The 26,060-nt window shown below is 52.2% G+C and overlaps 1 protein-coding gene across 1 annotated transcript in view; it reads left to right on the forward strand.

Annotated features, from left to right (window-relative positions):
* The window catches only part of LOC149428960 (piezo-type mechanosensitive ion channel component 1-like), a gene marked incomplete at its 3' end in the record, with an annotated part of 125,166 nt that overhangs the window by 81,421 nt on the left and 17,685 nt on the right, over window positions 1-26,060 (forward strand). The window contains exons 6-8 of the mRNA XM_089666901.1: window positions 6,525-6,705; window positions 8,986-9,199; window positions 25,400-25,571. Of these exons, the coding sequence (XP_089523027.1) occupies window positions 6,525-6,705; window positions 8,986-9,199; window positions 25,400-25,571 (567 nt within the window). The remainder of the gene's footprint in view (window positions 1-6,524; window positions 6,706-8,985; window positions 9,200-25,399; window positions 25,572-26,060) is intronic.

The following is a 26,060-nucleotide window of genomic DNA, read 5'->3' on the forward strand; positions in this document are numbered from 1 at the left end:
GTTTTATTTAATAAAGTTTAGGTGACTTTTGTGTGGAAAACCTTCTATAGGGTCCCGCTCCTAAATTCCACCCCAAATCGGACTTCAGATGCCGTGAGATTCCACGCTGCGCCAGGCGGCATTTCCATCCATCTTTGTCTGGGGGGTGGGGGATGGGGCACGCTGCAAGTCCTATAGAGACAATTAGTGGAGTCCAGCTCCTCTCCCTATTCTTCTCTATAGAGATGGCCATACACAGTTAGATTTTCATCAGAACATTCTTTCTTGGCATTGCTGAGTCTACTCATTTCTACAAAATCTCCTACAACCCCATCCAGACCCACTATGATGGAATCCTAAATATATTAAATGGGTTTCATTGCAAGATATACAGTTTTTCCTGAACAAAAACCTCAACAGTTAGAATTTTGTTTGTTTGAGAAAAATCTTCCATCACTGCGATCAAATCAACTGTTGGTTTGACCCGACTGACCATTGGAAAATCAAATGACGTTTCAGGAACATCTGTGGCCAGATTAATGCCCTGCCTCGGCCATCCCGGCCTCCACCAGCCTCCCATATTCTCACAATGGATCATTTAATGGACAAAAATGGAGCAAATTAGAGAAGTTGGTTGTTGGTTGTGACAGAGGTGGGGGTGGAAGAGCAGACACATGGAGACCAAGAGGGGTTATAGGGCCCCTGACCTAGGGGTTCTTTATTTTGGGGAGCTGAAAAACAGGGAGTCAGATAAGGGGAAGGCCCCAGGGCAATAATTCCAACACCATGAGAGACATGTAGAAATATAAGAGGGTGGCAACAGGGCACAGGGAGTAGCAGACCACAGTCCAGGGTCACCGGGCACAATCTGGGCACAGGGAGTAGCAGGCCACAGTCCAGGGTCACCGGGCACAATCTGGGCACAGGGAGTAGCAGGCCACAGTCCAGGGTCACTGGGCACAATCTGGGCACAGGGAGTAGCAGGCCACAGTCCAGGGTCACGGGGCACAGTCTGGGCACAGGGAGTAGCAGGCCACAGTCCAGGGTCACGGGGCACAATCTGGGCACAGGGAGTAGCAGGCCACAGTCCAGGGTCACGGGGCACAATCTGGGCACAGGGAGTAGCAGGCCACAGTCCAGGGTCACGGGGCACAGTCTGGGCACAGGGAGTAGCAGGCCACAGTCCCAGGGTCACCGGGCACAATCTGGGCACAGGGAGTAGCAGGCCACAGTCCAGGGTCACGGGGCACAATCTGGGCACAGGGAGTAGCAGGCCACAGTCCAGGGTCACTGGGCACAATCTGGGCACAGGGAGTAGCAGGTCACAGCCCAGGGTCACTGGGCACAATCTGGGCACAGGGAGTAGCAGGCCACAGTGCCAGGGTCACCGGGCACAGGGAGTAGCAGGCCACAGTCCCAGGGTCACCGTGATCAGGGAGTAGCAGGCCACAGTCCAGGGTCACGGGGCACAATCTGGGCACAGGGAGTAGCAGGCCACAGTCCAGGGTCACGGGGCACAATCTGGGCACAGGGAGTAGCAGGCCACAGTCCCAGGGTCACCGGGCACAGGGAGTAGGAGGCCACAGTCCAGGGTCACTGGGCACAATCTGGGCACAGGGAGTAGCAGGCCACAGTCCAGGGTCACTGGGCACAATCTGGGCACAGGGAGTAGCAGGCCAGGGTCACGGGGCACAAGGAGTAGCAGGCCACAGTTCAGGGTCACGGGGCACAATCCGGGCACAGGGAGTAGCAGGTCACAGTCCAGGGTCACGGGGCACAATCCGGGCACAGGGAGTAGCAGGCCAGGGTCATGGGGCACAATCCAGGCACAGGGAGTAGCAGGTCACAGGCCAAGGTCACAGGGCACAATCTGGACACAGGGAGTAGCAGGCCACAGGCCAGGGTCACGGGGCACAATCCGGGCACAGGGAGTAGCAGGTCACAGTCCAGGGTCACGGGGCACAATCCAGGCACAGGGAGTAGCAGGCCAGGGTCACGGGCACAATCTGGGCACAGGGAGTAGCAGGCCAGGGTCACGGGGCACAATCCGGGCACAGGGAGTAGCAGGCCACAGGCCAGGGTCACGGGGCACAATCCGGGCACAGGGAGTAGCAGGCCACAAGCCAGGGTCACGGGGCACAATCCGGGCACAGGGAGTAGCAGGCCACAGGCCAGGGTCACAGGACACAATCTGGTACAGCACGGGTTCAGGGACTCACCAGCAGGGACTCAGTGGAGGAAGTCCAGGCAGAATGACAGGGAAAAGGAGGTCCAGAGGGTGGTGGTCCTTCACCAACCCATCGTGAGTCCTCTGAGGGCTTTGTGTCCTGGCCTTCAGGAGTAGAGTCCCAGTGTCCAGGGAGCCACACAGGCATTGCAGAACTACAAGTCCCAGCAGTGCAGAAAGCAAAGCAGGTCCCATACAGAACTATGTGTCTCAGCAGTTCCATGCATCTTCTGTCCTCCTAGTGAGACCTGCAGCCTCAGCTCCTCTGTCCATGTCTGAAGGAAGCTCTGAGCGATCTGCCAGCCTCGGGATATCAGCCAAGACATCCAATGGCCGGTGCTGGGGCTTCATCCAGGTACCGGACACTCTGCTCCCTGCGGAGAGCAGCCTCATCTTCCACCCCCGAGGAGCACCGGAACTCCGGGATCAATAGCAGACAAGCTTCACACGCTGTAGATTCTACAAAACAATGTAACATCCCTGCCCTCCGCTACATTCATTGTAACCAATCAGACGGAATCCCGCCATTTTATTGTGTCCGGTGTTCTTCTTTAATGAGCCAATGTGGGGCCAATAAGTCCAGCTGTCATCAGATCCACGGACAGGACACAATGACATGATTTGATTGGCCGAATGGACACTCTGCTGCCGTTCTCCATTCTCAGTCGCCTCCTTCGATATATAATGTGATTGGAGCTGCCAGGCGAGAAGTCTGGAGGAATGATCTGGTGGTTGGGCAGCGTGTGATCCCGGTCAGGAGACGCCAGATTGGAACGAGAGCCGAGAGCAGCAGATGTGTGACCGAAGGGGGCTGGAAATTCGATTAAATCTAAAGTGAGCCAAGAAAAATGTGCAGAGCTAACCCTTCCCCCGCTCACAGGACTCCACCGATCGTCATCTCTATCCTACATCCACACTGAGCGCTAACCCTTCCCCCGCTCACAGGACTCCACCGATCGCCATCTCCATCCTACATCCACACTGAGCCTAACCCTTCCCCCGCTCACAGGACTCCACCGATCGCCATCTCCATCCTACATCCACACTGAGCCTAACCCTTCCCCCGCTCACAGGACTCGACCGATCGTCATCTCCATCCTACATCCACACTGAGTGCTAACCCTTCCCCCGCTCACAGGACTCGACCGATCGTCATCTCCATCCTACATCCACACTGAGTGTTAACCCTTCCCCCGCTCACAGGACTCGACCGATCGTTATCTCCATCCTACATCAACACTGAGCGCTAACCCTTCCCCCGCTCACAGGACTCGGCTGATCGTCATCTCCAAGTAGCTGGGCTACTACACCACTACTACATAGTGTCCACTGTGATTGTGGAAAGCATTCTAGCAGTCATGCCTACTCCAGGGATTTGCAGCTTCCCCAGAGGTCAGCTGGGTGGGTCAGGTATGGTGTGGTGAGTCAGGTTGTATAGCGGGTCAGGTTGTATGATGGGTTAGGTTGTATGGCGGGTCAGGTATGGTGGGTCAGGTTGCATGGCGGGTCAGGTATGGTATGGTGGGTCAGGTATGGTATGGCGGGTCAGGTATGGTGGGTCAGGTATGGTATGGTGGGTCAGGTTGTATGTTGGGTCAGGTTGTATGGCGGGTCAGGTATGGTATGGCGGGTCAGGTATGGTATGGCGGGTCAGGTATGGTATGGTGGGTCAGGTATGGTGGGTCAAGTATGGCGGGTTAGGTATGGTATGACGGGTCAGGTGTGGTATGACGGGTCAGGTGTGGTATGACGGGTCAGGTGTGGTATGGCGGGTCAGGTGTGGTATGGCGGGTCAGGTGTGGTATGGCGGGTCAGGTGTGGTATGGCGGGTCAGGTGTGGTATGGCGGGTCAGGTGTGGTATGGCGGGTCAGGTGTGGTATGGCGGGTCAGGTATGGTATGGCGGGTCAAGTATGGCGGGTCAGGTATGGTATGGCGGGTCAGGTATGGTGGGTCAGGTATGGTATGGTGGGTCAGGTATGGTATGGTGGGTCAGGTATGGTATGGCGGGTCAGGTATGGTATGGCGGGTCAGGTATGGTATGGCGGGTCAGGTATGGTATGGCGGGTCAGGTATGGTATGACGGGTCAGGTATGGTATGACGGGTCAGGTATGGTATGACGGGTCAGGTATGGTATGACGGGTCAGGTATGGTATGACGGGTCAGGTATGGTATGACGGGTCAGGTATGGTATGACGGGTCAGGTATGGTATGACGGGTCAGGTATGGTATGACGGGTCAGGTATGGTATGACGGGTCAGGTATGGTATGTTGGGTCAGGTATGGTATGGCGGGCCAGGTATGGTATGACGGGTCAGGTAGGATATGGCGGGTCAGGTATGGTATGGCGGGTCAGGTATGGTATGGCGGGTCAGGTATGGTATGACGGGTCAGGTATGGTATGACGGGTCAGGTAGGATATGGCGGGTCAGGTAGGATATGGCGGGTCAGGTAGGATATGGCGGGTCAGGTATGGTATGGCGGGTCAGGTATGGTGGGTCAGGTATGGTATGGTGGGTCAGGTTGTATGTTGGGTCAGGTTGTATGGCGGGTCAGGTATGGTATGGCGGGTCAGGTATGGTATGGCGGGTCAGGTATGGTATGGCGGGTCAGGTATGGTATGGTGGGTCAGGTATGGTGGGTCAAGTATGGCGAGTTAGGTATGGTATGACGGGTCAGGTGTGGTATGACGGGTCAGGTGTGGTATGGCGGGTCAGGTGTGGTATGGCGGGTCAGGTGTGGTATGGCGGGTCAGGTATGGTATGGCGGGTCAAGTATGGCGGGTCAGGTATGGTATGGCGGGTCAGGTATGGTGGGTCAGGTATGGTATGGTGGGTCAGGTATGGTATGGTGGGTCAGGTATGGTGGGTCAGGTATGGTATGGTGGGTCAGGTATGGTATGGCGGGTCAGGTATGGTATGACGGGTCAGGTATGGTATGGCGGGTCAGGTATGTTGGGTCAGGTATGTTGGGTCAGGTATGGTGGGTCAGGTGTGGTATGGCGGGTCAGGTATGGTGGGTCAGGTATGGTATGGCGGGTCAGGTATGGCGGGTCAGGTATGGTATGGCGGGTCAGGTATGGTATGGCGGGTCAGGTATGGTATGGCGGGTCAGGTATGGTATGGCGGGTCAGGTATGGTATGGCGGGTCAGGTATGGTATGGCGGGTCAGGTATGGTATGGCGGGTCAGGTATGGTGGGTCAGGTATGGTATGGCGGGTATGGACCAAGCTGGAACAATGTATTGATGTAGTAGCCACAACTGGATATTTAGCTTTGCGGCAGATGAATGGACCGATCTGGCCAAATATTTCGGAGCTCCACATGAAGGAAATACAGATTGTAGAATGTATGGACAGACCTGTTTGAAGGAAGGATCCCTTCTCTGTGGTAGGTTCTCTGTGGTAGGTTCTCTGTGGTAGGTTCTCTGTGGTAGGTTCTCTGTGGTAGGTTCTCTGTGGTACGTTTTCTGTGGTACGTTCTCTGTGGTACGTTCTCTGTGGTACGTTCTCTGTGGTACGTTCTCTGTGGTAGGTTCCCTGTGGTAGGTTCTCTTTGGTAGGTTTTCTGTGGTACGTTCTCTGTGGTACGTTCTCTGTGGTACGTTCTCTGTGGTAGGTTCTCTGTGGTAGGTTCTCTGTGGTAGGTTCTCTGTGGTAGGTTCCCTGTGGTAGGTTCTCTGTGGTAGGTTCTCTGTGGTAGGTTCTCTGTGGTAGGTTCCCTGTGGTAGGTTCTCTGTGGTAGGTTCTCTGTGGTAGGTTCTCTGTGGTACATTCTCTGTGGTAGGTTCTCTGTGGTAGGTTCCCTGTAGTAGGTTCCCTGTGGTAGGTTCTCTATGGCATGTTGTGAAGTCCTTTGGATTCTCACATTGAGCACCAGGAGGCCCTCACATGGAATGGGACATCTCTGGCCATTGTGGACGATCGTTTCATTTATCTTCGTTGTCCTGCCCTGACTGCGTCGTTATATATTGGAATTGTATATCCGTATCGATAAGTTGGATCTGATTGGACTTTCCTCGTTCTCCATGTGGACCTCATCACCCCATCCTATCCCTGTAGATGTGAATTCGCTGTGACCGTGGGATGGGAATTCTAGGAATTGTTTGGGATAACGATTGGTGATGTTGGGGATGGGAAGGTCTTCATCAATTGTGATCTATAAATCCCTATAGGGGGGGGCGATCGTCCAGTGAGGGTCTCCGGTGACAATGTTATGAGTCCAGGAATATTCGAGCTCTAATCAGACCGATCGTCCAATGACCGCCATGTTGTAGAAAGTCGACTTTGTGAAATCCCGCCATTCATTACTGTCTATAGGAAGAAGAAGAGCCGAGGGAGACGGCTGCTGGGAACGAAGACACGGAGGAGGAGGAGGACGGTGATGGTGTGAAGGCCTCTCCACATGACGGGCTGCTGACCTCACGGATTAAGGAGGCCGCTCACAGACTGCTGGAGGCCGTGGAGAAATGTCTGGCCTTGATGCTGCTTGCATTGGCAGGTAATGAAGCGTCCTCATTGTGTATTGCAGCTTGTTACATTGTGCCGCCACTTTACTCCGTTGTTTCCATTCACTGATGGCGGCTGATTTATAACTTGTACATCTGCGATTATTTTCTGCTGTTTTACCTTCCCTGGTAGAATATGAAGATATTATCTCCGGGGGCCAAAGGGGGCCCCTGAAAGGAGGAAGGAGTCGGGGAAAGCCACCCCTGGTGTAGCGGGATTTCATTACGTATAAAAAGTGAAAGCCGAGTTCCACCTGAACAAAAAAATAAATAAAAGTCAGCAGCTCCAAATGCAGCCACTTACCTGTCCCGGGGTCCCGCGGTGTCCTCACCATGACTGGTGTCACCGGCTGTCCTCTCTCCCCGGCTCCGCCATCTTCATTGTGGGCACCCGGCGGGGACATCTTGCAGCTTCACAGCCGGGTGCCCACTGAGCATGTGCGAGAAGTGCTGCGTTTTGAGAATGACCCCGTAGTCTTCTGGGACCTGTCACGTGTTCCAAAAGGCTACGGGGGGGAACAACTTCCACTTCCAATCGCCTATACGATCGCAGCAGAAGTGGGTACCTATCAAACTCGGGTACCCCCTCCCCCGCTCCCCAAAGGTGCCAATCCTTAACGGGGAGCGGGGGACAAAGCATTAAAGCGGAACTTCCCCTTTTGGGTGGAGCTCCACGTTAAAACCAATCAGTATCCACTCCCAGGCGTCATGGGGGATCGGGCGTCATGGGGGATCGGGCGTCATGGGGGATCGGGCGTCATGGGGGATCGGGCGTCATGGGGGATCGGGCGTCATGGGGGATCGGGCGTCATGGGGGATCAGGCGTCATGGGGGATCAGGCAATAAAGTAGCTGAATGTGAAGCCACTAGGAAGCCGATGCAGGGTGCAGAGAGCTGGCAGGGAGTCAGAACCTCAGTCAGATATTTGGTTGCCGTTTTGGGTCCCGGTATCATGTCAGAACCTCAGTCAGATATTTGGTTGCCGTTTGGGTCCCGGTATCATGTCAGAACCTCAGTCAGATATTTGGTTGCCGTTTGGGTCCCGGAATCATGTCAGAACCTCAGTCAGATATTTGGTTGCCGTTTTGGGTCCCGGAATCATGTCAGAACCTCAGTCAGATATTTGGTTGCCGTTTTGGGTCCCGGAATCATGTCAGAACCTCAGTCAGATATTTGGTTGCCGTTTGGGTCCCAGTATCATGTCAGAACCTCAGTCAGATATTTGGTTGCCGTTTGGGTCCCGGAATCATGTCAGAACCTCAGTCAGATATTTGGTTGCCGTTTTGGGTCCCGGTATCATGTCAGAACCTCAGTCAGATATATTTGGTTGCCGTTTGGGTCCCGGAATCATGTCAGAACCTCAGTCAGATATATTTGGTTGCCGTTTGGGTCCCGGAATCATGTCAGAACCTCAGTCAGATATTTGGTTGCCGTTTGGGTCCCGGAATCATGTCAGAACCTCAGTCAGATATTTGGTTGCTGTTTTGGGTCCCGGTATCATGTCAGAACCTCAGTCAGATATATTTGGTTGCCGTTTGGGTCCCGGAATCATGTCAGAACCTCAGTCAGATATTTGGTTGCCGTTTGGGTCCCGGTATCATGTCAGAACCTCGGTCAGATGTTTGGTTGCCGTTTTGGGTCCCGGAATCATGTCTGAACCTCGGTCAGATATTTGGTTGCCGTTTTGGGTCCCGGTATCATGTCAGAACCTCGGTCAGATGTTTGGTTGCCGTTTTGGGTCCCGGAATCATGTCAGAACCTCAGTCAGATATTTGGTTGCCGTTTTGGGTCCCGGAATCATGTCAGAACCTCAGTCAGATATTTGGTTGCCGTTTTGGGTCCCGGAATCATGTCTGAACCTCGGTCAGATATTTGGTTGCCGTTTTGGGTCCCGGAATCATGTCAGAACCTTAGTCAGATATTTGGTTGCCGTTTGGGTCCCGGTATCATGTCAGAACCTCAGTCAGATATTTGGTTGCCGTTTGGGTCCCGGTATCATGTCAGAACCTCAGTCAGATATTTGGTTGCCGTTTGGGTCCCGGAATCATGTCAGGATCTCACCAATGGGCATTTAGCAGCAATGAAAACACAAATATTGAGGAAATCTTTGGCTGACATTTGTGGATTCTTTGAACCCATTGAGGTGACTTCTGATTGGGTCGGCAGGACAGGAAGTGACGGGAAATCTGCCCAATGGGAGACAGAAATAAATAAAATGAAATCATCTTCAAGGACAGTTCCATGTTTCCTATTTGTCGCTTTCTTTGATCCAGGAATCGTCGTCCCCTCCGCCTTCTCTGCTGTCTACTATCTGGTCTTCATCGGCTTCTGCACGTGGTGGGCTTGTCACTTCCCCATCAGCCACATTGGACTGAACACCCTGAGTGTCATGGTTGGCTTTTTCACCGGAGGTCACCTGATCTGTCTGTACGGCTACCAAACTCCCTTCATCCAAGACCTCTTCCCCCCTGCAGAGCTGTGGGCAAGGTAAGTGTCTCATGGTTGGTAGGTAATGATGGGAGTTGTACTCCAGCTCAGCGGCCTGCACAGGTTCTTGGAGGAAATCCGTCGTATATTCTGACTGTAGGTAATCAGGAAGGTGTTCTCAGCACAGCCAACCTCCCGTCCATCTCTGCACCTTCCCCTCCGAGGTGTCATGGCCGGGGCCCCCAGGCTGCCCTCTTGCTTGCTGTGTATGTCCATGAGCCGAAAAGTAGGAAGACTGTTTAATGTCAGAGCCAATCAGATGATCAGTGACCCCTTTTGGAGAAAAGCCCCCCTCCCCCGCACACACTGTCCCCAGAGACAGCAGGAAATGAGTGGAAATCTCCCCTAAATTAGGAAGATTCCATCTCTGATGGTTGCCCCATTGGAAGATAATTCCTCTCCTTCCGTAAAATGTTGGATTCCCTCCGACACTCTCTGACAACAATTGTTCTCAGGACATAAAGTGCAGCTTCATCAAAAAACGATGATGGCGTCTCCAAACCAATCCCCCCTCAATCCCAACCTTAACAGGACAGGGTTAGACTTTAGTCTATGTCCCGTCACTCATCCTATTGGCTGGATTCTCCCTATGTCCCGTCACTCATCCTATTGGCTGGCTTCTCCCTATGTCCTGTCACTCATCCTATTGGCTGGATTCTCCCTATGTCCCGTCACTCATCCTATTGGCTGGCTTCTCCCTATGTCCCGTCACTCATCCTATTGGCTGGATTCTCCCTATGCCCTGTCACTCATCCTATTGGCTGGCTTCTCCCTATGTCCCGTCACTCATCCTATTGGCTGGCTTCTCCCTATGTCCTGTCACTCATCCTAATGGCTGGCTTCTCCCTATGACCTGTCACTCATCCTATTGGCTGGCTTCTCCCTATGCCTTGTCACTCATCCTATTGGCTGGCTTCTCCCTATGCCCTGTCACTCATCCTAATGGCTGGCTTCTCCCTATGCCCTGTCACTCATCCTATTGGCTGGCTTCTCCGTATGTCCCGTCACTCATCCTATTGGCTGGCTTCTCCCTATGCCCTGTCACTCATCCTATTGGCTGGCTTCTCCCTATGCCCTGTCACTCATCCTATTGGTTGGCTTCTCCCTATGTCCCGTCACTCATCCTATTGGCTGGATTCTCCCTATGTCCCGTCACTCATCCTATTGGCTGGATTCTCCCTATGCCCTGTCACTCATCCTATTAGCTGGCTTCTCCCTATGACCTGTCACTCATCCTATTGGCTGGCTTCTCCCTATGTCCCGTCACTCATCCCATTGGCTGACTTCTCCCTATGTCCTGTCACTCATCCTATTGGCTGGCTTCTCCCTATGTCCCGTCACTCATCCTATTGGCTGGCTTCTCCCTATGTCCTGTCACTCATCCTATTGGCTGGCTTCTCCCTATGTCCTGTCCCTTATCCTATTGGCTGGCTTCTCCCTATGTCCTGTCACTCATCCTATTGGCTGGCTTCTCCCTATGTCCTGTCATTCATCCTATTGGCTGGCTTCTCCATATGTCCTGTCATTCATCCTATTGGCTGGCTTTCCCATATGATCCTGTTCAGACATTCTCTATTATATGGTTTTTGTGTGATTTTCCATTGGTTAGGGGGATAATCTGCAGATGGGATACAGCTCTGATAATGGGGCAGAGGGCAGCCGTCAGCTTACTGAACGGAAATCTGTAGAACGATCCCTCTGATCCCCTCCAGCCCTCATCTGTAGAATGATCCCTCCGATCCCCTCCAGCCCTCATCTGTAGAACAATCCCTTTGATCCCCGCCAGCCATCTGTAGAACGATCTCTTCGATCCCCGCCAGCCATCTGTAGAACGATCTCTTCGATCCCCGCCAGCCATCTGTAGAACGATCTCTTCGATCCCCGCCAGCCCTCATCTGTAGAACGATCCCCGCCAGCCCTCATCTGTAGAACGATCCCCACCAGCCCTCATCTGTAGAACGATCCCTTCAATCCCCGCCAGCCCTCACCTGTAGAACGATCCCTTCGATCCCCGCCAGCCCTCATCTGTAGAACGATCCCTTCGATCCCCGCCAGCCCTCATCTGTAGAACGATCCCTTCGATCCCCGCCAGCCCTCACCTGTAGAATGATCCCTTCGATCCCCGCCAGCCCTCATCTGTAGAACGATCCCCGCCAGCCCTCACCTGTAGAACGATCCCTTCGATCCCCGCCAGCCCTCACCTGTAGAACGATCCCTTCGATCCCCGCCAGCCCTCATCTGTAGAACGATCCCTTCGATCCCCGCCAGCCCTCATCTGTAGAACGATCCCTTCGATCCCCGCCAGCCCTCATCTGTAGAACGATCCCTTCGATCCCCGCCAGCCCTCATCTGTAGAACGATCCCTTCGATCCCCGCCAGCCCTCATCTGTAGAACGATCCCTTCGATCCCCGCCAGCCCTCATCTGTAGAACGATCCCTTCGATCCCCGCCAGCCCTCATCTGTAGAACGATCCCTTCGATCCCCGCCAGCCCTCATCTGTAGAACGATCCCTTCGATCCCCGCCAGCCCTCCTCTGTAGAACGATCCCTTCGATCCCCGCCAGCCCTCATCTGTAGAACGATCCCCGCCAGCCCTCATCTGTAGAACGATCCCTTCGATCCCCGCCAGCCCTCATCTGTAGAACGATCCCTTCGATCCCCGCCAGCCCTCATCTGTAGAACGATCCCTTCGATCCCCGCCAGCCCTCATCTGTAGAACGATCCCTTCGATCCCCGCCAGCCCTCATCTGTAGAACGATCCCTTCGATCCCCGCCAGCCCTCCTCTGTAGAACGATCCCTTCGATCCCCGCCAGCCCTCATCTGTAGAACGATCCCTTCGATCCCCGCCAGCCCTCATCTGTAGAACGATCCCTTCGATCCCCGCCAGCCCTCATCTGTAGAACGATCCCTTCGATCCCCGCCAGCCCTCATCTGTAGAACGATCCCTTCGATCCCCGCCAGCCCTCATCTGTAGAACGATCCCTTCGATCCCCGCCAGCCCTCCTCTGTAGAACGATCCCTTCGATCCCCGCCAGCCCTCATCTGTAGAACGATCCCCGCCAGCCCTCATCTGTAGAACGATCCCTTCGATCCCCGCCAGCCCTCATCTGTAGAACGATCCCTTCGATCCCCGCCAGCCCTCATCTGTAGAACGATCCCTTCGATCCCCGCCAGCCCTCATCTGTAGAACGATCCCTTCGATCCCCGCCAGCCCTCATCTGTAGAACGATCCCTTCGATCCCCGCCAGCCCTCCTCTGTAGAACGATCCCTTCGATCCCCGCCAGCCCTCATCTGTAGAACGATCCCCGCCAGCCCTCATCTGTAGAACGATCCCTTCGATCCCCGCCAGCCCTCATCTGTAGAACGATCCCTTCGATCCCCGCCAGCCCTCATCTGTAGAACGATCCCTTCGATCCCCGCCAGCCCTCATCTGTAGAACGATCCCTTCGATCCCCGCCAGCCCTCCTCTGTAGAACGATCCCTTCGATCCCCGCCAGCCCTCATCTGTAGAACGATCCCCGCCAGCCCTCATCTGTAGAACGATCCCTTCGATCCCCGCCAGCCCTCATCTGTAGAACGATCCCTTCGATCCCCGCCAGCCCTCATCTGTAGAACGATCCCTTCGATCCCCGCCAGCCCTCATCTGTAGAACGATCCCTTCGATCCCCGCCAGCCCTCATCTGTAGAACGATCCCTTCGATCCCCGCCAGCCCTCCTCTGTAGAACGATCCCTTCGATCCCCGCCAGCCCTCATCTGTAGAACGATCCCCGCCAGCCCTCATCTGTAGAACGATCCCCGCCAGCCCTCATCTGTAGAACGATCCCTTCGATCCCCGCCAGCCCTCATCTGTAGAACGATCCCTTCGATCCCCGCCAGCCCTCATCTGTAGAACGATCCCTCCGATCCCCGCCAGCCCTCATCTGTAGAACGATCCCTCCGATCCCCTCCAGCCCTCATCTGTAGAACGATCCCTTCGATCCCCGCCAGCCCTCATCTGTAGAACGATCCCTTCGATCCCCGCCAGCCCTCATCTGTTGAACGATCCCTTCGATCCCCGCCAGCCCTCATCTGTAGAACGATCCCTTCGATCCCCGCCAGCCCTCATCTGTAGAACGATCCCTTCGATCCCCGCCAGCACTCATCTGTAGAACGATCCCTTCGATCCCCGCCAGCCCTCATCTGTTGAACGATCCCTTCGATCCCCGCCAGCCCTCATCTGTTGAACGATCCCTTCGATCCCCGCCAGCCCTCATCTGTTGAACGATCCCTTCGATCCCCGCCAGCCCTCATCTGTAGAACGATCCCTTCGATCCCCGCCAGCACTCATCTGTAGAACGATCCCTTCGATCCCCGCCAGCCCTCATCTGTTGAACGATCCCTTCGATCCCCGCCAGCCCTCATCTGTTGAACGATCCCTTCGATCCCCGCCAGCCCTCATCTGTTGAACGATCCCTTCGATCCCCGCCAGCCCTCATCTGTTGAACGATCCCTTCGATCCCCGCCAGCCCTCATCTGTAGAACGATCCCCGCCAGCCCTCCTCTGTATAACGATCTCTTCGATCCCCGCCAGCCCTCATCTGTAGAACGATCCCTTCGATCCCCGCCAGCCCTCATCTGTAGAACGATCCCTTCGATCCCCGCCAGCCCTCATCTGTTGAACGATCCCTTCGATCCCCGCCAGCCCTCATCTGTAGAACGATCTCATCGATCCCCGCCAGCCCTCATCTGTAGAACGATCCCTTCGATCCCCGCCAGCCCTAATCTGTAGAACGATCCCTTCGATCCCCGCCAGCCCTCATCTGTAGAACGATCCCCGCCAGCCCTCCTCTGTATAACGATCTCTTCGATCCCCGCCAGCCCTCATCTGTAGAACGATCTCATCGATCCCCGCCAGCCCTCATCTGTAGAACGATCCCTTCGATCCCCGCCAGCCCTCCTCTGTATAACGATCCCTTCGATCCCCGCCAGCCCTCCTCTGTATAACGATCTCTTCGATCCCCGCCAGCCCTCATCTGTAGAACGATCTCATCGATCCCCGCCAGCCCTAATCTGTAGAACGATCTCTTCGATCCCCGCCAGCCCTCATCTGTAGAACGATCCCCGCCAGCCCTCCTCTGTATAACGATCTCTTCGATCCCCGCCAGCCCTCATCTGTAGAACGATCTCATCGATCCCCGCCAGCCCTCATCTGTAGAACGATCTCATCGATCCCCGCCAGCCCTCATCTGTAGAACGATCTCATCGATCCCCGCCAGCCCTAATCTGTAGAACGATCCCTTCGATCCCCGCCAGCCCTCATCTGTAGAACGATCCCCGCCAGCCCTCCTCTGTATAACGATCTCTTCGATCCCCGCCAGCCCTCATCTGTAGAACGATCTCATCGATCCCCGCCAGCCCTCATCTGTAGAACGATCTCATCGATCCCCGCCAGCCCTCATCTGTAGAACGATCTCATCGATCCCCGCCAGCCCTCCTCTGTAGAACGATCCCCGCCAGCCCTCCTCTGTATAACGATCCCCGCCAGCCCTCCTCTGTATAACGATCTCTTCGATCCCCGCCAGCCCTCATCTGTAGAACGATCTCTTCGATCCCCGCCAGCCCTCATCTGTAGAATGATCTCTTCGATCCCCGCCAGCCCTCATCTGTAGAACGATCTCTTCGATCCCCACCAGCCCTCATCTGTAGAACGATCTCTTCGATCCCCGCCAGCCCTCATCTGTAGAACGATCTCTTCGATCCCCACCAGCCCTCATCTGTAGAACGATCTCTTCGATCCCCGCCAGCCCTCATCTGTAGAACGATCTCTTCGATCCCCGCCAGCCCTCATCTGGAATATTTGTTACGGTCACTTTAGATGAATTTTGGTGTTAAGCTGTAATCACGCTATGAGATTGTGCGTGAAATGTGAGAAAACAAAAGTCGTTCTGTTGTGTCTTTATAGTGCATTCTCTCCCATGAACTGCCATTGTAATCATCAACCAGCAAAAACTTTATTAAAAATGCATTTTATTACACTCATGAAAGACACACAATAAACATAACCGGAATAACAGAAATAGCTCATAAATTGTAGGAAGAAGTGGGCCGATCTCGTGTAATGACTTCCAAGGGACGTCTGAGGAGGAGAATGTGACTTTGTGTCCGATATCTGCTGGTCTGTGACTAATGCGGAGAATGTGCAGCGCGTTTATTGGAGGAAACCCGCATTTCTGTCCTTCACATTCTCCAGACTTCAGTTTATTATGTCATTCTTTTCATTATCCAGGCTGATAAAAATCTCCAGCAAACATGTTTGTGTTACAATCTCTGTATACAGTCCATCTATGACACCAATCACAGAGCATGGCTTGGGACGGTTCACCACCACAGCTCACAGTTGGGCATAGAGTCCTACAAGTGTGACGGTGAATCACTTCTGCTGCGGCCCAAACGTGTACACCCCTGGCTACTTCAGTAGTTAAAGGGGGTGGGGGGGGGGTAAAAATACAGCTCAATTTTGGGGGTTTTACCACTGCCAAACTGCAAATGTAACAGAGCCATTGCTGTCCTGAGCCCCCTAGGCTGCTTTTACAATGATGCACCTGCGGCTTTCCTGCGGCCTAGCTGCTCTTTGCCGTAGACTTCTATGATATCCTGCGGGCTTGGTGTGCTTTCAGAGATCTGAAGTCTTCCAGGAAAGCCGCAGGAACACTGCACTGCACCCGCAGCACATCAGAGTGGAAGCTGCTAATAGTGGCTAGCCCTATTATAGGTCATTTCTGCCCATTTAGATGCTGCGGTGCCCATATGGCTGCTATTGTGGGTAATTAGTGTGCAGAGGGTTCCTCCGAGATCTAGGGTTCTGTACAGGACACTCGAGTTCCTCCACACCAAACCCTCCAAGTGGGCAGCTAAATGGTTAGAACTTCTGCCTGGCAGTACTCGGGTTGTTGGTTCAAATCCCAACCACGACACCACCTGCCTGGAGTTTGCATGTTCTCCCTGTGCCTGGTTTCCTCCCACACTCCAAAAGACATGCTGGTAGGTTAATTGGCTTCGGCTGCCTCTAGTATATGAATGTGAGTTAGGGACCTTAGATATTACGCTCCTCGAGGGCGGGGACTGATGGGAATGTACAATATATATGTAAAGCGCTCTGTAAACTGACGGCGCTATATAAGGACCTGAAATAAATAAGTCTTGGCTTGTGCATCAGCCTCAGTCATACTGGAACAACGAGGGTTGAACTGGATGGACTTTTGTCTTTTTTCAGCCAGACTAACTATGGAACTCTGTAACGATGTAACTATGGAACTCTGTAACTATGGAACTCTGTAACGATGGAACGATGGAACTATGGAACTCTGTAACGATGGAACTCTGTAACGATGGAACTCTGTAACGATGGAACTCTGTAACGATGGAACTCTGTAACGATGTAACTCTGTAACGATGTAACTCTGTAACGATGGAACTCTGTAACGATGGAACTCTGTAACGATGGAACTCTGTAACGATGGAACTCTGTAACGATGGAACTCTGTAACGATGGAACTCTGTAACGATGGAACTCTGTAACGATGGAACTCTGTAACGATGGAACTCTGTAACGATGGAACTCTGTAACGATGGAACTCTGTAACGATGGAACTCTGTAACGATGGAACTCTGTAACGATGGAACTCTGTAACGATGGAACTCTGTAACGATGGAACTCTGTAACGATGGAACTCTGTAACGATGGAACTCTGTAACGATGGAACTCTGTAACGATGGAACTCTGTAACGATGGAACTCTGTAACGATGGAACTCTGTAACGATGGAACTCTGTAACGATGGAACTCTGTAACGATGGAACTCTGTAACGATGGAACTCTGTAACGATGGAACTCTGTAACGATGGAACTCTGTAACGATGGAACGATGTAACTATGGAACGATGTAACGATGTAACTATGGAACTCTGTAACTATGGAACGATGTAACTATGGAACGATGTAACTATGGAACGATGTAACGATGTAACTATGGAACGATGTAACGATGTAACTATGGAACGATGTAACGATGTAACTATGGAACGATGTAACTATGGAACGATGTAACGATGTAACTATGGAACGATGTAACGATGTAACTATGGAACGATGTAACGATGTAACTATGGAACTCTGTATTCCACCTGGATGTACAAAGTAGTTGTGACGATATGAGGAGGAACTTTCCCCGAAGTTGGAAGCATCTCAATCTCGTGTCTACAATGTCCTTCAGTGAATACCTGAACCCAACCATGTGAAGGAGGGTTGGTGTCCACAGGCTGTAGAGGTGTGATGCTCCGGTCTCCACCATCTCCTGCTCAGCGAATGTACATTGAACATACGAGGAGATATATTTCATAATTCCACAAGTGATGATTTACAATCCAATCTCATGTTCCTGTACTCATGGCAGGGAGTGCCGGAGATGAGACCCCGATACATGGAGGGGTACATACATTTCAGATCGGTCGGATCTCTAGGTGGGTGGGCTGTGATATGAAGGAGGAATAAGTCGACGTCCCTTTTGTTGGTCCAGTTATATTACATTCTGCAGCCACTGCCCTGCCTCCCACCTGCATGTACTTCATGAATTCATCGTGTTTGAATTGCTGCTTTCACATGTCTTTCATTACATGCTCCAGCCCGGGAGGACTTGATGGCCCCCAACAAATAAACAGTCTTTATGATGGGCTCCATGTTTGCAGGTTTGTCTTTCAGCAGCTCTTTCCTTTAATAGGCCAAACTCATCGTGTGCGAATTAAAGGCTTTTATTACGCCGACAGCTGGGGAGCCCTCGGCTGGATTCTGTTCGACTTCGAAAGACTGAAAACATATAAATGACCTTATAATGGAGTCGAGGATATGTTTGGGGTGTCGTTTGACTTTTTATCTTCATTCTTGTTTACCCAAAAATATTTTTTTATGTTGAATATTTTATGTTGTCAGATTCTATGAAAGGTTTACTTGAGGCAGAGATGAGCGATCGCAGGTCGGGGGTTACAACTCCTAATATTAATAGGCTTGCTTACATTCGACTTCTGTACATTTGTGTTTATTGTGTCCTGCAGTTTTCGGGGCTCACCTTCCGATCCTGTGGTCAGTCGTGACATCCCAGAGGCCTTCATGTCCTCATTGACCAAAGTTCTGTCCACTTGTTTAGCTGGCCTTGTGATACCTCCACCTGTGGATTCATGTCATCTGTATGGTCTTGTATACTTTGCTGCACCCCTCTGCTGCACCCCTCTGCTGCACCCCTCTGCTGTACCCCTCTGCTGCACCGCTCTGCTGTACCCCTCTGGTGCACGCCTCTGCTGTACCCCTCTGCTGCACCCCTCTGCTGCACCCCTCTGCTGTACCCCTCTGGTGCACCGCTCTGCTGTACCCCTCTGCTGTACCGCTCTGCTGTACCCCTCTGGTGCACCGCTCTGCTGCACCCCTCTGCTGCACCCCTCTGCTGCACCCCTCTGCTGCACCCCTCTGCTGTACCCCTCTGCTGCACCCCTCTGCTGCACCCCTCTGGTGCACCGCTCTGCTGTACCCCTCTGCTGCACCGCTCTGCTGTACCCCTCTGGTGCACCGCTCTGCTGTACCCCTCTGCTGCACCCCTCTGCTGCACCCCTCTGCTGTACCCCTCTGCTGCACCCCTCTGCTGCACCCCTCTGCTGTACCCCTCTGGTGCACCGCTCTGCTGTACCCCTCTGTTGCACCCCTCTGCTGTACCCCTCTGCTGTACCCCTCTGCTGCACCCCTCTGCTGCACCCCTCTGCTGTACCCCTCTGCTGCACCCCTCTGCTGCACCCCTCTGCTGCACCCCTCTGCTGTACCCCTCTGCAGCACCCCTCTGCTGTACCCTGTCTGCTGCACCCCTCTGCTGCACCCCTCTGCTGCACCCTGTCTGCTGTACCCTGTCTGCTGTACCCTGTCTGCTGCACCCTGTCTGCTGCACCCCTCTGCTGCACCCCTCTGTGGAGTGTATTTGGAAATGTTACGTACGTTAGACTCATGCATGGACTCAATATTTTTCTTGTCTGCTGCAATCCTCTAAATATAAAATAATAAAAATATAGATTGTGAGGCGCTGGCTGGCTGGACTGCGGACGGTGCGTATGTCGCCCGGGTTTCTCACATACACATGGTGAGCAGCTCCGAAGTTATTGTCTGATGTGGAGAAACCACTTTTTTTTTTTTCCCCTCAGAATCTTTTCTGGGTCCCGGAGCCCAGAGGCTTTGTAGGGCTCTGGGAGGGGTGAAATCTCCATTCTTAGGTCCTCATCTTACCTGGAAGCCGGACTTTAGTCTTGGATGTGCATAGGCTTTAATATGTCTGACTGATGCTTGGGGCGCTCACTGCTGCGTGAAAAGGCAGACTGCTGGCAGAACACTCAAAGGTACAAGTCATGCTTGTTTTGGGGGACCCATTGGGGGGACCCCAATTAGTTATGAAATCTCCTGAGTTTAGTTGGTAGGTTAGACAAGTAGATGTTTGTGTTGAGGCCCTTTGAAGAGAATATTTGACTGATTTACTTCCATTGAAAGAGAGCAGCAAGCAGGTAGAAGAGGGCAGAGGAATCGGTAAGGCACATCCACTGTGCAGCATTACTAAACGGGAAGCTTTGCCTGCATATGTAATGAGTCAGTATAGCTGCCCCCATGTCCTGGACACATATGGTTCTAATGAGGCAATGGAGGATCTGCGTCCATCTCTGCGTCCATGTGATGCCCCCAGAGCTGGCCTTATGTCAGGGAATGCTTTCTATTGGCCAGGAAAATCAGAACTAACTCTTCAATTCTTCCACCGAAGGAAACGTTTGAGTCGTCTTTGCCCTGAGATTTGATTGGTGCAGGGTAGGATTGCACACAATGGTCAGGTTTGCTCTATAGAACCTTCAGGAGAAATATCCAAGAAGCTTCCAGAATATTCCTCCCAGCCTCTCCTCTGAGATCCAGCTGCCAGTGAAATGTCAGAATGTCCGGCCCGTCTCCTGTCTTTTTGGGGTATTTTGGCCATCAGATGACATTTTTGTTCATTTTATAGCATCCCCGGAGCTGGAAGAGAAATGGAAGTTCTCACTCAGACAAACTGCCAATTCTCTGAAAGTTCTCAACCACCTGATTTGTTTTCTTCTTGTTACAATTCACTAACCTCTGTGAAGGGTCAACGTTTCCTTCAGCTTCATACGTTCAGTATTGGGTGCTGACTCTGCCGCCTCTCCCGCATCGCGTCTGCCGGCTCTCCTGCATCGCGTCTACCGGGTCTCCCGGCTCGCGTCTGCCGGCTCGCGTCTGCCGGCTCTCCCGGCTCGCGTCTCCCGGCTCGCGTCTCCCGGCTCGCGTCTCCCGGCTCGCGTCTCCCGGATTGCGTCTCCCGGCTCGCGTCTCCCGGCTCGCGTCTCTCGGCTCTCCCGGATCGCGTCTCCCGGATCGCGTCTGCCGGCTCTCCCGGATCGCGTCTGCCGGCTCTCCCAGATCGCGTCTGCCGGCTCTCCCGGATCGCCTCTCCCAGATCGCATCTGCCGCCTCTCCCGGATCGTGCCTGCCGGCTCTCCCGCATCGCGCCTGCCGGCTCTCCCGCATCGCGCCTGCCGGCTCTCCCGCATCGCGCCTGCCGGCTCTCCCGCATCGCGCCTGCCGGCTCTCCCGGATCGCGCCTGCCGGCTCTCCCGGATCGCGTCTCCCAGATCGCGTCTGCCGCCTCTCCCGCATCGCGCCTGCCGGCTCTCCCGGATGGCGCCTGCCGGCTCTCCCGGATCGCGTCTGCCGCCTCTCCCGGATCGCGTCTCCCAGATCGCGTCTGCCGCCTCTCCCGGATCACGCCTGCCGACTCTCCCGGGTTTTCATCGCTGTACCATAGAATCTATCATTATGTGCCGATTCTCTCCCATCACCAGCTGAACTCGAGGGAAAAGCTTTTCTTGTAGATTTGGATAGTGTGAGGAAGGATTCCAACCCCTTTCAATTTTTTTTTTTCCATCTGTGTCCCATTGGGGAGATTCCCTTTCACTTCCTGTCCCATAGCCAAAACAGGAAGTGCGAGGAAATCCCTGCAAAGTGATAGAATCTCTGGTTGTCACCAGAACTAGTGTCCCCATTGGAAGATTTCCCCTCTATTCCTGTTTTGGTTACAACCCAAAATTTGGGACTTTCTTTCACTTTCGGTAATAAAGGGAAACATGACAAATTGAGAGGGGGAATCTTCCTAATGGGGACACGTACTGCAATAAAAACTGACGGGGGCCAATCCCTCTCCACTCCATCCAACACTCCAAAACAATGCCTTTAAATATTTATATCCCAATTTATTTTCTTGTATAGAGTGGGGGAAGGACTGGAACCCCTGTTGGGTTTTTATTGCTCTCCTGGACTCGTGATCTCCAGTCAGCATACAGTCCTGGTGACAATGGTTCCACCAAAGAGGAAATGAGGGGAAGTTTGGAACAAGAAAACAAATCTGAACTTTACATCATTTCAGTCTACAGTTGTGCCCCGGCGTAGAATGTTGGATCAAACTAGAGGCAAAATGAAGAGCGGGATCACCAAAACCAAATCTGCCGGCCTTCCAGATAGAAGAGACGAGATTTGAGCTGCAAGTCGATCCACCAAGACATAAAACCGGATCTGATCCTCGTTGTTTGGAGCGAAGTGACAATTCTTGGAAACCATGGCTAGAAATTGGATACAACAAGTGAAACAGAAGAAGATTTACCAACAAATGATAAAAGCGGAAAAAATTCTGAAAATCCCGGCGTTTCGGACCTGGGGGTACCTACTGACACTAGACATCTGGGAAGGTCCATCCCGGCCAATGTATTTCCCAGAGGTTTCCTCATAGGACATCATGGAGCACCTACACATACAGACATTCCTGGATTCCACCATCCATGGCCAGATCCGGTGTCCAATCTCTGATGTCTGCTGGAGGGACGGACAATCAGACATTACTCATCATTATCCTGACTTCTCTGTTTGGATGAATATCTGCAAGTCGGACTTTTCCATGTATGCCGTAAACACAATCCGACTGCAAATGGAACATTCCCCAACGACTGATTAGACGTTTCACTTCTTTAATTACATTCACATGCAGACCAGTGGAAGACAACAAAGCCTAATTCTTCAGGTTCTGATCAGAAAGTCCGAGACGAGACAAACATTCATGTTGAGACTTTACATCATGACATTGTTCGTGCCCTTCCCCCGTAAAATTAGGATGGAAAATCAAAGGCTTGCCATCCAGTGAGAAATGTCAACAAATACGGACGCGCTCTTCGCTGTAACATCGCGCTTAATGCACCATCAGAAGATCGGGCAAATCATCCGCTCACCGGCGTGCGGCCTTCCATGTAAACCAATACTAATCTATGGTCTGGTTTATACAATCCGACAAATATGTGGAAATGTTTCCATGCCATGACTGGAGCCAAAATACTCCCAATGACTTCTGCTGGTTTCCATGATAAGTGGCGGCAACACTTCTCAGAACAACAACGAAGGTTGGGCGGCGTGACTTACTGGACGTGGATGCTTGGAAAGTGGCTTCGTGGTACTGGAACCCTGTGTGTGTGTGTGTTTGTATGTGTGTATGTGTGTGTTTTGTACGTGTGTGTGTGTGTGTGTGTGTGTTTGTACGTGTGTATGTGTGTGTTTTGTACGTGTGTGTGTGTGTACGTGTGTGTGTGTGTGTTTTGTACGTGTGTGTGTGTGTGTTTGTACATGTGTGTGTGTACGTGTGTGTGCGTTTGTACGTGTGTACGTGTGTGTGTGTTTGTACGTGTGTGTGTGTGTGTGTGTGTGTACTTTTATGTCCTCCATCAGCCCATCCCCCACAGTTATCACCTTTTTGTATCACCTGACCCTCCCTTTTGCATTGTAAGCGCTCAGCATTAGGGCCTCCTGTATTGAATAGTATTGTACCTGCACTGCCCTCGTGTAAAGCGCTGCGCAGACTGTAGGTCCTATATAAATCTTGTATAATATATAAATCCTGTACAATAAAAATGATGATAAATAAAAATATAGTATAATTGCTCTCATCCAATTGTATGGTGGTGGATGGAGATGGAGAATCTGAATGTTGGGTTGGTATCTTCTACATGTGGAAGGATTTCGGTCACCTTGAGCTGTGATAGCGATGGATGGATCCAGAACTGAAGTGTCACAATGTGACAATCAGTGGAGACCCACATCTTCATCAGGGGGACAATCAGTGGAGACCCACATCTTCATCAGTGGGACAATCAGTGGAGACCCACATCTTCATCAGGGGGACAATCAGCGGAGACCCACATCTTCATCGGGGGACAATCAGCGGAGACCCACATCTTCATCAGGGGGACAATCAGCAGAGACCCACATCTTCATCAGGGGGACAATCAGCGGAGACCCACATCTTCATCGGGGGGCAATCAGCGGAGACCCACATCTTCATCAGGGGGACAATCAGCGGAGACCCACATCTTCATCAGGGGGACAATCAGCGGAGACCCACATCTTCATCAGGGGGACAATCAGCGGAGACCCACATCTTCATCAGGTGGACAATCCGCGGAGACCCACATCTTCATCGGGGGACAATCAGCAGAGACCCACATCTTCATCAGGGGGACAATCAGCAGAGACCCACATCTTCATCAGGGGGACAATCAGCAGAGACCCTCATTTTCCACAGAGAAAGGTGAAAACAACTTCAAAGATTCACTCGGAACTGGAAGTTTAAACGTATTTGTGGTCAAAACTCAAAATCATTATATTCATCTCTAGATTGTATTCCAATGATTTCCTGCCTCCTCCTATTACTCTGAACCATCTTGAAGTTTGTGAAGACCCTACACATCTCCTTCCTGGAATTCTGGGACATGGAGACACTCTGCCCTGTGAGTAGACACTGCTGTGTCACACGGTTCACAGAGCCCACCTTTTAAGAAAAGGAATTTCCTGGAGGTGGAGTCAGTGCAGGAATCGGCATGAGATATGTAATCCTTAGAAATGGAGAAGCTGAAAAGCATGCTGGGAATCTAGGAAGTTGTGGAAAGAGCCGGGCAGAAGACAGGCAGCACTCACAACATATAAAAGGTTTTAGCTCTACCTGGTTAGTGTCCAGGTGCCCTGAGGAAGGACAATATGTATTTTAACAAGCAGTAAAAGTGCCATTGCACCCTCCCTGTGTACTGTGAGCCGATTCATTCTCAAAGATCCCAACACAGTCCAGATGGTCCAGTTTATACTTTTTTTTCTGCTTATTGGGGGGAATATGACACACATCCAAAATATTCAAATGAAAACTCATGGAAATGTGATAGCGTGTTCCTCGGGGGCGGGTCTATACTTGGGGTACAGAGTCTGTTTAGAGGTTCACTTTAGGATTCCTCCTGAGACTAATATAAAATTCAGGAAATGATTGGAGATCTGGAAGTTGGGCTCATTTACAGCAAATGGTGTTGTTCGGAGCCGGGGCCCAACATTGGACTTTTCATCTCCTGACTTTCAGCACTGAAAACAAAGTGAAAAGGCAAAGTTCCCAAAAGTGTGAAAGAGCTGCAAACTATAGTGAACTCTTGCACCCCACCCCCAAATTCTTACCCCATAACCCTAATACCCACCCACATCCCTAGTACCCCAATAAGCTGTAAGGTACCTTCAATGTCATTGGAACAGAGAGGACACCTGTGCCGGTGACAACTATTAGGGGGTATTTCCCTTACTTTGGGGAGATTTCCTCCCACATTCTATTGTGTCTCTGGGGCTGCAACTGACTGGAAGTGTCCCCAATGGGACACAGAGAGCAAAGGTATACCATCAGTTGTATCCATTCCCTTTCCCGACGTTCACACCTAACTCCCCTCCAGCACCTAATCTCCCAGTGAACCCGTAATTAGGACTCCAGGCCTTTTATAGGTTTGGACAGGCCAGGGAAGGGCTACAACCCAGTAATAGTGACGATGAGCCTCGCTGTCCAGGGGCCATGGCCACCCACACAGGAGGACGTTCCATTGGGTGTAGAACGTTTCTTTACAGTGTGGGAAGAGTTTGATCCTCGGCTTCTTTTTTTCTGGTAGATTTGCACAAAATGTACAATTTTTGGTTTGGGTGAGATGACGTGTCATGTGGTAATCTTTGCTGCTCATCGTCATAAATCTCATTGGTGGACATCGGTCCGTGTCTAATCCCGCCTTCTTCTTGCAGACTCTTTGGCCTGAATGACATCATTAATCACTCCAACTGCACGGGGAGCGTCGATGAGCTCATCCTGAACCAAAGCCACCATTGGCCGGTTTATGTCAACCCGGGAATCCTGCTGCTGCTCTACTACTCGGTCATCTCCCTGTTGAAGCTGAAGAATCCCAGCGATGTGCGGGTGAGTGCTAAACATTGAATGTGATTGGTTGGTGAGCGTTCCACATCGAATATAATTGGCTGATGAGTGTTCCACATTGAATATGATTGGCTGATGAGCGTTCCACATTGAATATGATTGGCTGATGAGTGTTCCACATTATTATTATACAGTATTTATAAAGCCCCCATAGTTGGCTCAGCGCTGTACATTACAGAGGGGGACAGAACATGTGACAGAACAATAACAATACAATGCAAAACATGAGGGGATCGAGGGCCCTGATCCTGGGAGCTTACAATCTAGGAGGGAGGGGATGGTGGTACAGGAGGAGATAGCTGTGGGGGATGGGGTGGTAGGAAGAGTGGAGGAGGTCGGCAAGTTAGCAGGGGGTGGGGTAGGCTTCCCTGAAGAGATGGGTTTTCAGGGTGCGCCTAAAGGAGAGGAGAGTAGGTGATAATCTGATGGGTTGGGGCAGGGAGTTCCAGAGGATGGGTGACATCCTGGAGA

The sequence above is a fragment of the Staurois parvus genome, unplaced genomic scaffold (assembly GCF_062004578.1).
Source record: "Staurois parvus isolate SC_StPar_1 unplaced genomic scaffold, SC_StPar_1.0 ptg002892l, whole genome shotgun sequence".
NCBI classification, from domain to species: Eukaryota; Metazoa; Chordata; class Amphibia; order Anura; family Ranidae; genus Staurois; species Staurois parvus.